This window comes from Molossus molossus, unplaced genomic scaffold (assembly GCF_014108415.1).
Source record: "Molossus molossus isolate mMolMol1 unplaced genomic scaffold, mMolMol1.p scaffold_m16_p_1, whole genome shotgun sequence".
NCBI classification, from domain to species: Eukaryota; Metazoa; Chordata; class Mammalia; order Chiroptera; family Molossidae; genus Molossus; species Molossus molossus.
Genome location: NW_023425344.1, coordinates 127,358,965 through 127,375,391, shown reverse-complemented (window position 1 = coordinate 127,375,391; position 16,427 = coordinate 127,358,965). Strand labels below are relative to the sequence as shown.

The following is a 16,427-nucleotide window of genomic DNA, read 5'->3' as shown; positions in this document are numbered from 1 at the left end:
ATGAAGAACGCTTGGGGGAGAAGAGGATATTCACATTGCGGAGGATCAATTTCCATCTGAAGGACTAAACTACTCTCACTCACTACCAACCTGGGATGGGAAGGATTTAGCAACATAGCTATTAAATGCTCCATTATCCCATCTATCAGTCCTTTCAGCCAGCAAGTCTCCTTGTGGGCGATAGTCAAGTATCTGCAAAGTTTTAACAGCATACTATACTTATGTCTGCAGACTGCAATTTAATTCTTTTAAAAGCAACAATAAGTGCCGTCCATATCTGAGTTCTGTGATAATAACCCTAACCTTAGCTATTGTTCTGTCATCTTAGGAAAGATTTAAAGCAACTTGCTGCTGTATTTATGTCACACCTGGCACCATGTGGGGAAGTTGCTTTTTCTGATTCTTGTCTTACTCAACTTGGGAGAGAATTCAGTTCAGTTATGGAGCTCAGGAAATTTTCTGAGCCTCTGTTCACCTAAAGCTCCCTCAGGCCCAAACATTATTTTGAACAAAAGCCCAGAAACAGGTGCATTCCGTATTGCTAGAGTTTAGAGAGAACATTTTGAAAATGGATAAATTGAAAAGGGCTCCTCAGATGAATTTTCTGCAGTATCTTTCTCTGTATGTAAAGTAAATGGCTTGGATATTTTTCTATATGATACATCTGGTTGTACTTTGTGTGTGGGCATTTCTAACAATCATGGCAATTTCAACTAATATGTTCTAAGTTGTACACAGTTTGAAGATGATCTTGTGGTTCCTTAAAACTAAAATGATTATAAACTAATCCAGTGAGTGAGATCATGGTCTCACCCTTTCCAAACATAGTGACCTTTCAAGGTCAGAATAAATACGGGAAAAGAAAAAAGATTCCAAGATACTCAAAGCTCAGTTTGTAAAACACAGAATAAAAACCATATACCAAGCTACATTCTGAATAAGCAAGCAGCTCTTATTAGGATAACAATGAGAACTGGTATGAAAATTGATACTCTAAGTAGAATTATAGTCACTTTAAGCTCATTAACATCACAAGTAAAATGGAGAGCATACAGCAAAATCCCAATTGTTTGAAAATAAAATAAATAAAAAGAGAAGGTCAACTTCTGACCCCACAATTTAGGACATTATTCCATTCTTAAGTAATCAGCCTGTCATCCAAATAGTTCCCTGCTCATTCATCACAGGAAGTGATAATACAAGTCAAGTTGTCTCTCTAAAGTAGCTATGGTATTTTGCTATACGATAATTTGGCTCATGACCTTCAGTACTTGTGTTTCTAAATTCACAAGATTTTGTATTTCAAGCCTCCCTGACCACTCACAACCGATTTAGGAGTGGTTGCTCTGTGCCTGGTAGTCTGTGCATGCCCTCATCACAGACCGAGCCAGAGTCCTGAGGGCCCTCCTTGTCTCATCCTTCTGTTCCAGCACCAAACTCAATGACTGGAACACAGGAAGCACTCAAGAAACCTGATGAATTAAATAATTAAAGAATAAATGGTGTGAATATGCTGGTTTGACATTGCATTCCAGGTAAAGTAAAATGGCTGTCACACTGTTCCTCACGGTATGGACTGGGAAAGAGAAACCCACAAGGGATTCTGAAAGTTGGAATAGCGTGTGAGCACCATTTCCAGGTGCGCTCGCTGTTTTCTCCTTCACTTTGCCTTGCACTCATTACTCATTTCAAATATACACAGGTCCTTACCTGTGTTTTTGAGCAAATATACACAGGTAAAGATGTTTTCCAAATATCACAAAAGAAGCCTGCCTTAAAAAACCTAGTAGTAATAGATTGAGTCAATTATGCCAAACAACATAAGTAGATTTAAAAAATTCTGCTATGTTGTTACATGGAAATGACTCAATTTACTTGATCAGCTAAAAAAATAAACTACATACTTTATTAAAAATACCATTAATAGTAATTTTGTTGCAGAGGACATATAGAGATTTTCTTAGATATTAAATCTGCTGGACTTTTTTTGGTAACACCCCAAAGTGGGGTTAGGATTGGTTTCAGAAGGAGATTTTACTAGTGGATGCTGGCCTCATACTGCCAGTTTCCTGTTTTAAGGCCCCATCTTCCTCACCTGAACTACACCACAGTCCTTCCCACTAGTAATGGTCTTCCCATTGTTCGGTCCTCTCCTTTCATTCACAAAATTCATCTGCCGCCAACTTCAATTTGATCACTAAATCCCATGATCAAAAACCTTTATAGTTCTCTGGCCTTGTGTAGAGTATAGTAAGGGTGTTGAATTTTAAAACCAAAGAGGGTCTCAGAGGTGATATAAACTCTACCACAGTGCTTCTCAAAGTTAAACATGTTTTAGACGGACTTGGAGGGCTTATTAAAATACAGATTCCTGGGCCCCACCCAGAGAGGTTAAGATCTAGTAGGTCTGAGGCAGGATAAGAAGGTGCATTTCTTATCAGCTCCCAGCACTGGGAAAGGTGCTGGTCCGTGGACCACACTGAGAGAAGCTCTAACTTCCATTTTTACTTTACACACTTGATTCCTCTTAAGTTTTCTTCAAAAAAGGGTTTACTTATAGACACTCAGTCATCTACCTAACCCTCTTGGTCTACAGATAAGAAAAATGAGGCCTGCAGAGCCAGGTCACCAGTGTTCTGTCCTGATTCCATTCTTTTTCAAACTTTCAATCTCACACTAACGGCTCCCACTGTATTTCTACCTTTCTCTCTTCTTCTCTACATCACCAACCTCTCAGTTCTGCGTCAGCTGGGTCATTTACCCTTCCCCAAACACAACAAAATCATTTTTTTATTTCAAGACTTTCCTAATACTCTCCTTTTTTTTTCCTGCCCCTACTCTATCTACTATAATTATATTCCCAAAACTTTGAACTGAACTAGTCAACTTTTTTGAGCTACTCTCTCCTCTATAAACGCACATGTTGCCTGGCCGGTGTGGCTCAGTGGTTGAGCGTTGACCCCTGCACCAAGAGGTCGCCAGTTTGATTCCTGGTCAGGGCACATGCCCAGGTAGTGGGCCTGATCCCCAGTGGGAGGCATGCAGGAGGTGGCCAATTGATGTTCTCTCTCATCAATATCTCCATCTCTCTCTCTCTCTCTCCCTTTCTCTCTCTCTAAAATCAATAAAGAAAGAAAAAACATTAAAAAAACAATGGATGCACATGCATGGATGGCACACCTTGGACCTCAAACATCAATTAGAACTGGACCACCTCCAAGATCCTGGCCTCCCAAAAATATACTGTCTTGACAACAGCCTTCTAGCTTGTATGACCCCTAGACAGCTGACCATCCTCCTAGGCAATCAGGGTGATCCTTCCTTGAGCTGTACTTACCACCCTACCCAGACTGAGTGACGCTTCACCTGCATCCTCACCAGGGTTTTGTTTTTTTTTTTTTTTAATCCTCACCCGAGGACACTTTTTCCATTTTTTTTGTTCAGGTAGAGTGGGAGGGACAGAGAGAGGAAGAGAGAGAGAGAGAGAGAGAGAGAGAGAGAGAGAAACATCGATGTGAAAGGGACACATCGAGTGGTTGCCACCCTCACGACCAACCAGGGCCGGGGACAAACTGCAACCAAGGTACATGCCCTTAGCGGGAACCAAACCCGGGTCTCTCAGGACCGCAGGCGGATGCTCTAACCACCAGCCAAACCAGCCAGGGCCTCACCAGGGTTTTTGAGTGCCTTCTTCGATTTCCTGTGATGTCTCACTTGCCAATCTCCTTCAAAGTATAAAGCTAAAAATTTGTTTTTTCTATTTCCAAGTCCTCTAAGCATAGTTGGTTATGGTCACATTACCACATTGATGGGACCTTACTAAAACCCTCAGTGAGATTCTCTTGCCTCAGCAGCCTATTTATTCATCTCTAATTGTCTCTCTCTCAAATTTCCAGATAGATTCTTCAAAATTCCCATCATCTTGAACCCCCAAGTCTGCTCCAACACCTCCCATTCCCAGAAGTGTCATCATCTCTAAGGCAAAACACAAGATCGAAGTACAAGTCTGGGGAAAAACTTAGGAAGATTTAGCATGCTACACTGTGGAATTTGGATTGTATCCTGTGGGCATTCATATGCCATTCAAAGTTTTATTTAAGAATGATCACTCTGGTGGTTGTGTGGAGGATGAATTAGAATAGAATAGAAGCAGATAACCAAGAGGGATTCAGCAAATACACAAAGAGGCTGTGGAAGAATAAAGAAATAAGGATTATTAAATACTGTACTTTCATATAGTAGATATTCAACAGACATGCACTGAGCTAATTTATTGTGGCTCTGATTCTGAAGAAAATATATATAGAAAAACATTTACTGAACTTAAAAATGCATAATTGAGAGCAAGAATAGTTTTGTTATATCTTGTCATAAGGTAAATGAAACCTATTGTGCAATGGACAGATGGTGCAACAAGAAGTTAAATGAAATTAGCAATGATGAAACCCAGATGGAAATGAGGGAAAGGTCGATATGTTAAAGGTCAGAGGAATCTGGCTCCATCTTGTCTCGCTTCATAAAGGACTGAGGTCATAGCTTAGTGGCTTTTACTGCAGAAAGTTGCAGGACTATGCATTGTGCCAAAGAACCAAATACTTACCCAGGGTTGTTCAAAGCTATAAGTGCGTCGCCGATCTTCTACATCTTCATCCTGCTTTGCTTGCTGGAACTCCTGCCGTAGACGCTGTATTCGATCATGGTTGCTAGGAGTTGATCTGTTGCTAAAAGAGAGACCGGGAAACAATGAACACTCTTCACAAATAGAATCTGTGACTTGCAGTTACTAGGGAAAAATGGCACCTTGCTGGGAAATGACACTATTTAAGAGAAAGTGGATTTTTAAAACAATATCTGAGCATTCGAAGTATGTTTTCATTTTGATTAAGACTTATTGAAGTTATTTCGGCCAGATCTTTTTTTTTTTTTTTTTTATCCTCACCCGAGGATATTTTTCCATTTTTTGTACAGATAGAGGGGGAGGGAGAGAGAGAGAAACATCGACGTGAAGGGACACATCGAGTGGCTGCCACCCGCACGACCAACCAGGGCCGGGGACAAACTGCAACCGAAGTACGTGCCCTTAGCGGGAACCGAACCCGGGTCTCTCAGGACCGCAGGCCGACGCTCTAACCGCTGAGCCAAACCGGCCAGGGCTATTTCGGCCAGATCTTCAAGAGGGATAGCAGTATTTTCACACCTTCCTGTTTCACTCAGTTCTGTAAAAGCCTAATTTCCTTTATGTAATCTGGCAAGGTATTGGCAGCAACATTTTTTTGGAAAAAAACACTGCTTTAAAGGTCAGAAATACCAGGGTCCAGGCTGAGCTCCTCCACCTTCTTAGACTAAGGCACTGCAAGCCTCTGAGCTGTAGTTTCTTTAAACATATGAAGTGGACATAATCATGTTTGCTCTAAATATCATGCTGGTAACAATCAAGTGAGATAATACCATATAATATAATCTTACAGTATTATTTTTATAATGCCATTACATGAAGTTCCTATTTACAAGTTATCAGGGGTCTATGCACAAAATGCAACTCTCAGAGCATAAATGACAAGTATTTTTAAAACAACTTCAAGCGCTAGTTTGATGAAATCAGTTGTTTCATAATGATGTTGCCTTTTTTTTTTTTATAGCATTGAATTTGACTTTCTCTTCACAAATGTGAATAAGATAGGTTCAGGAGGCAGTATTACACACACACATACACACACACACACACACACACACACACCAATGTAGAAACTGTCATTCAAAGAAGATAAGTGACTTTTTAGAAGCCTCCCAGCTACTCAGTGGGGAAAGTAAGACAAGAACCCAGATTTTTCTGGGTTCTAGTGCAGCCCCCATTCCACTATACCTTGTTGTGTCACTTAGTAAAACACATATTTTACTACAACGCCCCTCCTTTATAAAATCATATCAATTTTAAAAATAGTATTTTGAAAGAGTAATAGAGATGACCAAAATTAAATCAATCTTAAATCTCACGCCACTTTTGGTCTCTTCCATTTCCTGATCACTAAGTTGCATCCTAATGGAAAAGCTGTTCAAGTACATTAGACATATACCGTCTCCCCAACAAGACTTTAAACCTGTTGAGGACAAGGACCAAATCTTATATACACCCTGCAAGCTGCTACAGAATGGGAAGCTGCAAGTTATAAGGAGAATGAGGTCTCTTCATTGACAGCATTTGCCCTGGACACACAGTGTGTACCTGAGTTCTTTTGGCTACACACACTCCTGAGTGATGAAATTTATGAGGGGTAGCTTTGAAAAATAAAGTCTGTCATAGTAGTACCTACAATTCTCAAACTAACCTATGTCTTTACATAATTCCACATATTTTGAAGAATTCTAAAGGCGAAAAATCTAAAATGGAAAATGTTATTGTAAAGGACCAAAGTATTAACATCTTCCATGAATATAGGACATTCTTTCACCATTTAATCTACTGGGTAGGTCCCCATCACCTTTATATTTCTATCAATTTAGAGCTTCTGGAATATCTTGTTAATATATTCAATTTGAGTATTTTCCCAGTCAATACAAGATTGTCTTCCCTTTGTTCTTCTTCTGACAAATCTTTTTGAACTGATTAGCCCAAAAACATTAAATGTTAATGGGTCTGTAAAATGAGAACATGAGGCTTCAGCCCATATTTGGGTACCGCTTCAAAACCTGCCCTCCAGCCTTGACCAGTTTGTTCAGTGGTTAGAGCACTGGCCCGCGGACCAATGAGTCGCTGGTTTGATTCCAGTCAATCCGGTCAAGGGCATGTATATCGGTTGTGGTTTGTTCCCAACCCAACCAGGGCCGTGCAGGAGGCAACTAGGCTATATGGCTCTATCACATCGATGTTTCTCTCCCTCTCCCTCCCTCCCACTCTATCTGATGATAAAATGGAAAATACCCTTGGGTGAGGAGTATATATATATATATATATATACACACACACACACACACACACACACACACACACACATACATATATTCTTTATATATATATATATATATATATATATATATATATATATATATAAAGAATTTCAAAAGAATAAATAAAAGCAAACAAAAAAAACTTGCCCTCCACACTCTTGAACCAGGCAGGTAACTATTCCTGTTGGCTTTTAAAACATATTTGTTCAAACAGATACATTTTCAGTACTGGCTTCCCAATGTGATGCCCAGTCTATACAACTGGTTGCTCTCTGTGGGAAGCTGTGAAGGTGTAGGTACGAGGACTGTTACACTCATAATAATAAAAAAAAGCTAGAAAAGTGAACATTCACTAATCTCACTGACATCTTTCCAGCTGTAGGAGAATTGTAGGAGGCTTGACTGACAAAGTATTTTGTAAATCTAACTGGAAATATTTCTCTATTATTTTCACATAGCACAGATAGCTTTATTCACATAATTATTAGGTTCATGAAATCCAAACCATTGATGAAAATTGACTTCTTACTACTTGTGATTAATTGAAAGCGTATCTATCAATAAGAGAAGTTGACTCAATGTTCTTCATTTTAAATTCTGGTGACTTCAGTGTTTTTCATAGTATAAGATGAGTTCTGGAAGTCACTGCCACCCTTATTTCCAAATCTGAGCAGCTGGTGAGACCACTGTTGTACATTCTTATCTTTTCTTCCTATGCTGTAGAGAATGCCAACCAATTTGCCTAAGACTAGCAAAGCCACTCTAAGGGTTGAAATTGGAAAGCAGGCTGCAATGGTTTTCATGATAGATGATGGCTTCCAAACACTGGAAGACCATCCAGCATCCTTGGGGAACACCAGTTGGCATCTGAAGGTAAAACCCTGGCTTCAAGAGATGAAACCACTGCAGCTGCTCAGGTCTGTTTCTCAGGCCAGTTATAATGATCCAATCATTCATACTTACACTTCTAATGTTCTTGGTTAGCTCTTCTGCCAAGAAAGCCAAAGGAAATTTTAAATATTCATTAGCACTGATGGCTACACACCCCAATCAACTTATATTTAGGTTCATTGACAATTTAAAGTTGCTCATTATTTTTTTTTTTCAGAGTAACAGAATATACCATGTGCGTCAATCAGATGAGTGAGCAAGACAAAACTCAATGAGTCAGTAAATCATAACAACAGTTAACAGAAAGGAGGGGTGAGGAGAGGAATTATAGAGATGCTTTTTGTGTTAAAAAAAATCCACACAGACAGACAAAAGACAGTTAAGTCCAATACTAACACTTAGCCTTCCCTTATAATTGGTATTTGTGGCAAAACTAAAACTTAATTTTATACCCACACATACACGCACACATGTCTGTGTGTAAATGCTAAATGAAGAGGGTTAGTTTTGGTTCAGTAGCAGTCTGGGTTAAGGAAGGGTACACTGGATCACACAATGGAGATTCCTAACCTGGCATGCACGTCACCATGTGAATTATATGAAACTTGAATCTTTCCCATCCATAATTACCATGGGATGCATCCTCTCCAGTCGGAGGCAGACCACACAGTGTACTGGCTTTAGAACGTTCAGACTGGACTACTGCCATGTGCTTCACAAAAGGAGCCGAACATACCAATTCCTGTAACTGCAGCCACGGTGCTGCTGGCAGGGGAGCACTGAGCTCGTCTGCACCTGCGCTCCACAGATCACAATGCCACCATCTCCTTAGATGTGAACGAGAAACACTTTACACAGTGGTCCTCATGTATGCACATTGTATATGAGAGTCATGCAGAGTGCTTGTTAAAAAATGCTGACTGGCTGAGATTGCCCTGGAGATTTTCTGACTCAGCAAGTCCAGTGCAGGTCCCAGGAACCTGTATATATTCAGAAATACTGCAGGTGCTATATTGTGAGTATTTTGAAAACAATGCCCACAGGCTTCATGGTTGGGACAAATTCCAATTCCTGTAGAGCCATTAATTAAAGAATAAAGGAGACTCCACTGCACTAGAAGCACCGACGTACACTCAATGACAAGTGGGAGCAATATGGCTGGTCTAGAAGGGAGGCTCTTACTCGGTTCCAGCAGATTGCTGCCCGGGAGGGAAGCAGGTCTGGTGATGCCTTCTAATTTTTTTAAAGTCAGAACTATGGTTTTCCCTCAAATCTTAAAGGTTGGCTTATTATATTTTTAAACCTTAGATGAGCCAAAACAAATAAATAAATGAAAGTCTGTTGTTTGCTACCTTGCAACCTCTAGTTTATATTGAGCAGCTCCCGCTTACTTCACATTTTGCTTTTCTAGGCCATCTACTTTCACTGCATAAGACAAGGTCAGTGGTCCCCTGGTCACAGCCCCAAGAATCAAATATTAAAAGCAACAATGGGTGTTGTGCATATAGTCTTACCTCTTCTAAAGTGTCTGCTCCCTCTGATCTGTCAAACTTGCATGTACGGACTAAATACTAATGAATATTTAAAATTTCCTTTGCCTTTCTTGACAGAAGAGCTAACCAAGAACATTAGAAGTGTAAGTATGAATTATTGGATCAAACCTGCAGGCTTGAGTTCTGTCCTCTCTTTTCAGATCAGCATATGGAGTTTGTGATGTGATTGATTAATTCTTTATTGAGTAAAAATACTTTAACATTAACATTTATTTTATTTATTTATTTTTTAACAGTGGTCACCCAAGAATATTTTTCCCATTGATTTTCAGGTAGAGTGGGAGGGAGGGAGGGAGAGAGAGAGAACATCGATGTGAGAGAGACACATCAACTGGTTGCATCCCTGCAACCAGGTCCAGGGATGGAATCACAACCAAGGTACGACATGCCCTTGACCAGAATCAAGCCTGTGACTCTTTGGTCTATGGACCAACATTCTAACCGCTGAGCCAAACCTGCCAGGGCTAACACTTACATTAAAAAAATTTTTTTTAATCCTCACCTGAGGATATTTTTCTGTTTATCTTCAGATACAGTGGAAGGAAGGGGGAGAAAGAAAGAGAGAGAAACATCGACATGAGAGGGACACATTGCACATTGATTGGCTGTCTCCTGCACGACCCCAAGCAGGGATGGGGACAAACCGTAATGGAGGTACATCCCCTTGGTCAGAATCGAACCCATGACTCTTTGGTCCATGGGCCTATGCTCTAACCTCTGAGCCAAACCAGCCAGGACTAACATTTACATTTAAAAAATTAAAAAAAATATTTTTTATCCTCACTCGAGGACACTTTTGCATTTATCTTCGGATTAGAGCAGGAGGGAAAGAGGCAGGGAGAGAGAGAAAAACATCGATGTGAGAGAGACTCACTGACTGGCTGCCACCCACATGACTCCAACCAGGACCAGGGACAAACTGCAACCGAAGTACATGCCCTTAGCGGGAACCAAACCCACACTCTCTGGTCCGTGGGCCGACGTTCTAACTGCTGAGCAAAACCGGCCAGGGCAACATTTACATTTTTATTTATGCAAAGGAATTTTGAAAAATTAGAGTAGAGGGCATAGCATTAAGGTCCAGAATTCAATAGAAGGGAGAACAAACACTCACTTTTTAAAAAAGGAAGGTACCATCTTGGTATACACTCCCCTTCCCAGGGAAGGAAAATAAGGGGGATGGCACCACAGAGGGAGGGGAGGAACCCCGGCAGGCTTTCCGCGGGGCTCACAGAGGGAGATCATAATCTCTAGCATAAACGGACAGAAGCTACTAAAGAAAAGAGTAAGATAAATGTGCTCATCTCTCTTTCTGCAATACCCTCTCCTTTTCTCTCCATTTTCACAATTCTACCAGTAAGCAAAAAAAAAAAAAAAATCAAATTCCACTTCCTGAAGCCTTTCCTAACTACTCTGGTCCATGTTTACCTGCTTTTTCAATTCTTCAATAATAATTGTCTTCAAACCCAAATACTGTTTAATAGTATTTATAAACTTACATGTGTTTCTCTTTCTTAACTTTACGCCTTCATCACAACCACTTCACATGTATATATTTTGTATGCCGTATCCCTGTGGCAGGGTAAACTGTTCAGCAAATAAGTGTGATGGACAGACTTTAAAGTGGGTGTGTGATTCCCACCTCCTGGTATTCACACCTTTGTGCAAATCGCCACCCTTGAGTATGGGCAACCTGTGACTTGCTTCGATGCAATGAAATGCAACAAAGGTCAAGGAATGTACATGATTGCATTGTCGTGATTATATAAGAACAGTGTCCACCTTGATATTCCATCTCTGTCTTTTCTGGTCTTGAAGAAAAAAGCTGCCATGAATCTTACAGCTACCAAAAACAAAATGCTGCCAACAACTTCAGGAGCAGGGAACAACGCTGCCTAGTGGGGCCTCCACGTGAGAACCCAGCCTAGCTGACACCCTGATTACACGTGGATGAAACCCCGAGCAGAGGACTCAGCTAAGCCATTGCCAGACTCCAGACTGATGGAAACAGATATAATAAATGTGTGTTGTTTTAAGCTGTTAAGTCTGTGTTAATTTGTTATGCTGTAATAGAAAACTAATACCCATTGATGCCGACATTGGCTATGTGACTTGACTTGGGCAACAGGATGTCAGTGGATATGATGCAAATAGGGGTTTAAAATGAGATTGCATGGTGGGTCTGCTCTCTTGTGTTTCATTGCAACAAAAGATAACAAATTTCCTAAACCTTCCTCCCTGGAATACACACATACATACACCACTATACTACACTACCTCCACTACATCACCTTAAACAACGTTAGTGGGTTATACATACTTATGAAATGAAATAAAGTAGTCTAGAGGCACATGGACCTATGTCCTGCCCACAGTGGCAACCAAACAAACAGTGCCTGTTTCAAAAGCATGTTGGTGAGAAGAACGGAATAAATGAGTGTAACCATATTTTCAGAATAAATTTTACCACTATCATTTATATTGTTAGTTATGCCAAAGTTCTGGTCTCAGAGGAAAAACTGCACAAAGTAAATATAGGGTGGGGCAAAAGTAGGTTTATAGTTTATATGGAAAATAATATGATTAATAAATAATATAAAACAAATTCTGTATTTTGTGTACAGTGACTCCTTTTGTCAACCTCCCAATCACTTTACTTAAAACACACCACTCTGGCTCTGTGCTCTCTGAAAATCAGCCTTCATGAGACCAAAGTAGAAATGTGGGTGTTTTCCCAGAGTATGCAAAAACTAGACCTACCAAAAACTAGACAGACCATTTGGTAAAACTGAACTCAAAGGCTCACTCCTAGTTTCTGGCAGTGACTGGTGACCTGATAGAATCTGGGTCAACACACAGCTCACAAAGAGATATATTCCTGATTAACACTGTCAACCAATAGTCATTGGTGCCAATTCAACACCAACAGGAATCCCCAATTTGGTGTGCAGTGAAGATGAAAACATTCAATGTGAAACAACCCAATTGTGATACAGCATGGCTGTGAGGCAGCCCTGGGTCCAGGCCCCTCTAGGGATTGACAGCTCTGCTCTGCTCCTCGCTGCTCTGCTCTGCTCCCTGCTCTGCTCCGCTCCCAGCTGCTCTGCTCCGCTCCCAGCTGCTCTGCACCAATATGCTTTGCACTGCACTGTTCTCTGCTTTGGTCCTCTCTACTTTGCTCCAGTGAGGCATCTTCAGTGTTTCAGCTCAGCCAGGGAAACACAGTCTTAAGTCTTCAGTGGAAAGGGAAATTAAAACCACTATCAGAGCCAGAAGTCCCAGCCCCTGGGTCCCTGATTGGTCTGTCTTCATGCAAATGAGGACTCTAAATCCTAGAAGTTTGAGTAGTCCTAATTGGTCAGAAATTAGTTGATCTGATTGTTCAGTGATAAGGCTGATGAGTATATAGCTGCGCAGCTCTGACTGGATGAATAAAGTCTCAGTCCTATTAGTTGAAATACAATTCCAGGAACTCCCGTATACGGGCTAGCTCGGAGGGCAGAAACGCAGTGCAGGCAGGCAGTTCTGTGCAGAGCTATAGGCTTCTCCCTGAGGTGCAGTTTGCATGCGAGGTCCCTGTGCAGAGATGGCTGCTAGGATCTGTTTTTTTAAAAATTTGAACCCAGTTAGCCATCAGGAGCCCTTCTTAGTATGTATCTTTTCTCTCAGAGTCCACAAAACTTAGTTTGGTTTTAAAACTGAGTTTACTTAGTTTGCCAAGGGCCCAGGAGTTAACAGATGTCCTTCAAATCTCCAATTGACAAAAGATTAGGCACACAGTAAAGATTTTTGTTAACCTTATGACCTTATATCTCCAGCCTTTTCATTTTTTGAGATATAATTCTCAGCCCTAGTAATTTACTTTTGGGACTAAGTACAACATTCTATTCCAAATGCTCGTGAACTTCACATCTGCACTTGGCATCCAATTACTGGAGATGCAAAAGGACATTATTCTTTTCCCAATTACAAAATACAAAAATAAATTTCCAAATTATATCTTGAGATCTTGGAAACAATGAAACTCTTCACTTGATGCTTTTTCCTATTGCATTTCTCTTACTTACTCAGGTACTACACACAGAGCCCAGAGGGACAATGCTCAGGTTCTCCTAACTGCCAACTTCTTTGCTTAAAAAAAACTCTTTACTGCCCACTTGCCAGAGCATCAAAGTCCTATCACCCCCCAGGTTCTGGGACTCCACAGTCAAGACTTCTGAATCACCATTACAGTCTATAGCCCAGCACACTCTGAAGAGGAAAGGTAGTAAATTCAAGTTCCCAGGACTCCATTTATATTCAAAGATCCTGACTTCTGCAAGCCTTGATGATGTCTTTAGGTGATAATGCAACCTTCACAAGAGGTTCCTATGTTTTTGTCACTTATTTGAAGTAAAGGTATCTGTTTACTGACGTTCTGGGCAGTTAAACAAATTGAAAGACTTAAAGATCCAAAACATTATGTGAACAGTCCACCCTTAAAAGTACTATTCTTTCTTGAAATATTTTCATTGCAGGAAAAAAAGAGCATCTTTCCCTTCCTTTCCCAATTACTAATTTTTCTTACATTCTAGGAAAGAGAAAAAGTTTAGTCGCTTTATTTGTATCAACGACAAATCTAAAATTCAGCTATTTCAAAAATGTCACTTAAAACAGACACCAGGAAAGAAGTAGGCAAAAAGTGACACCCGGTTGAAGATGGCAGGGGGCAGGACTGGAGGGAGGGTGAGTGTGTGAGAGAGTGAACTAGTGTGTGAGAGTGTGAGTGGATGTGGGGTCCTGCAGCTCACAAGAGCAGTGGGAAGCCAGAGCCCTAGAGAGACTGGTGCGATCCAGCTGCCCACCCGCGGGACCTACAGGGCGCAGGGGCACCAAAGAGGCCTGTGCGACCCAGCAGCCCATAACATAGGCATAGAGCCAGGTCCCCAAAGGGACTGTGCGATCCAGTTACCCGCAGGACCTGCAGGGTGCAGGGGCACCGGAGAGGCCTGTGTGAACCAGTTGCACACAAGATAGGCATAGAGGGTGTGAAAATGGAGGCAGAGTGAATGGAAACTACACGGATGATCTCCCAGGACCAAACAGGAATTTCAACTAAAATAAAGACAAACCTTGGAAAAAAGCAGCAGGACAGGACCACATAATCAGGGACACTGGTAGGATCTGTGGAGGCGTGAGAGGGTGGCGGGCTGGGAGCCCATGGACATCAGCAGTGAGCAGCGCCCTTGGGGAATACAGACCAAGCCTGCTCCGTAGAGCAGAGAGCAGGGACAGAGAACTAAAATAGCCACAGCCCCTCACCTGGGGGCTACAGCAAAGGGAGGGCAGACTGGGCTGGAACTCTGTGGAGACAACCGGGGTTTGGAGGGCACTCACAGTTTATGCTGAGTTGCGGCCACAAAGGACAGTGGCCAGTGTGCTCCTTCCCAAAGCTGTCGGGGAAAGCAGCAGCCCCCTCCTCAGAGATTCACCCTTTCCCAGGTACAGCAAAGAAATGAAAATTGAGGCTCATTAACAACCAGCATCTATCCCACCCTCTGGAAATCCTCTTATGCAGAACACCAGGGCTACATTCCAAGGCACTGAGTAACTGAGACTACTAGCCTCCAGGAAAAAGCTAGAGGGTAACTGAACCTTTCCTGCGCTTGCAAATCTACCCAGGAAAGTAAGACTTGACAGTGGTGTTTAATGTGGGCCCACCCAGGCACATCCAAACCCAGTAGAGGGAGCCACAAACAGCAGAACAACAACACCCACAGGGAAAATTTGGCAGGCTCCAAAACCCACTGAGATAGCCAAAATGGTGAAACAAAGAAACAAATCCCAAATGAAAGAACAAGAGAACTCTATCGAAGACGAGATAAATAAAATGCAGTTAAGCAAATTATCAGAGGTCGAGTACAAAGTCATGATCCTGAGGAAGCACAACAGCATGAGTAAGGACATCAGCACCATGAGTAAAGATATAGAAACATTAAAAAACAACCAACTAAAAATGAAGAATGACATAACAGAAATAAAGAACACATTGGAAAGAATAACCAGCAGAGAGGAGGAAGCTGAGGACCGGATCAGTAAATTAGAAGACAGGGTAGAAAAAAATCAACCAATCAGAAAACAACAACAAAAAAAACCCAATTAAAAAACAGGAAGACAGCTTAAGAGAACTGTGGGATAACTGGAAACGTAATAACATTCGCATCATAGGAGTCCCCGAAGAGGAAGAAAATGGGCAAGGGTTAGAGAATATATTTGAAGAAATAGTGACAGAGACTTTCCTACTTTGGTGAAGGAAGAAGGCATTCCAGTTCAAGAAGCACAGAGAGCCCCAAGTAAGAAGAAACCTAAGAGGCACACACCAAAACATACAGTAATTAAAATGACAAAAATTAAAGACAAAGGGAGAATCCTAAAGGCAGCAAGAGATAAGCAACAGGTTACCTACAAAGGAACCCCCATATGGCTCTCAGTAGACTTCTCAACAGAAACACTACATGCCAGAAGGGAGTGGCATGAAGTAATCAAGGTCATGAAAAACAAGGATCTGTTTCCAAGACTATTCTATCCAGCATGGCTATCATTCAAAATAGAAGGTCAAATAAAGAGCTTCCCAGACAAAAAAAAAAAAAAAAAAGGCTAAGGGAATATATTAACACCAAACCAGCACTGCAAGATATGCTAAAAGGACTGCTGTAATTAGTAGAAGAAATAAAAAAGAAAAATAGAACCACACTAAACAAAAATGGCAATAAATAAGTACATATTATTTATTACCTTAAATGTGAATGGTTTGAATGCTCCGATAAAAAGACACAGAGCAGCTGACTGGATAAGAAAGCATGACTCACATATATTTTGTTTACAAGTGACCAACCTCACAACAAAAGACTCACATAGGTTGAAAGTGAAGGGATGGAAAAAGATCTTCCAAGCAAATGAAAAGGAAAAAAAAGATGGGGTAGCAATACTCCTCATATCTGATAAGCTAGATTTCAAAATTTAGACCATAACTAGAGACAAAGAAGGCCACTACATAAT

The 16,427-nt window shown here is 41.1% G+C and overlaps 1 protein-coding gene across 6 annotated transcripts in view; it reads right to left on the bottom strand.

Annotated features, from left to right (window-relative positions):
* Window positions 1-16,427, bottom strand: part of PARD3 (par-3 family cell polarity regulator) — an 823,714-nt gene that overhangs the window by 13,140 nt on the left and 794,147 nt on the right. For all 6 annotated transcript variants that reach the window (XM_036242174.1, XM_036242150.1, XM_036242158.1 and 3 more), the window contains one exon: window positions 4,601-4,721. In XM_036242174.1, coding sequence (XP_036098067.1) covers window positions 4,601-4,721 — 121 coding nt within the window. The remainder of the gene's footprint in view (window positions 1-4,600; window positions 4,722-16,427) is intronic.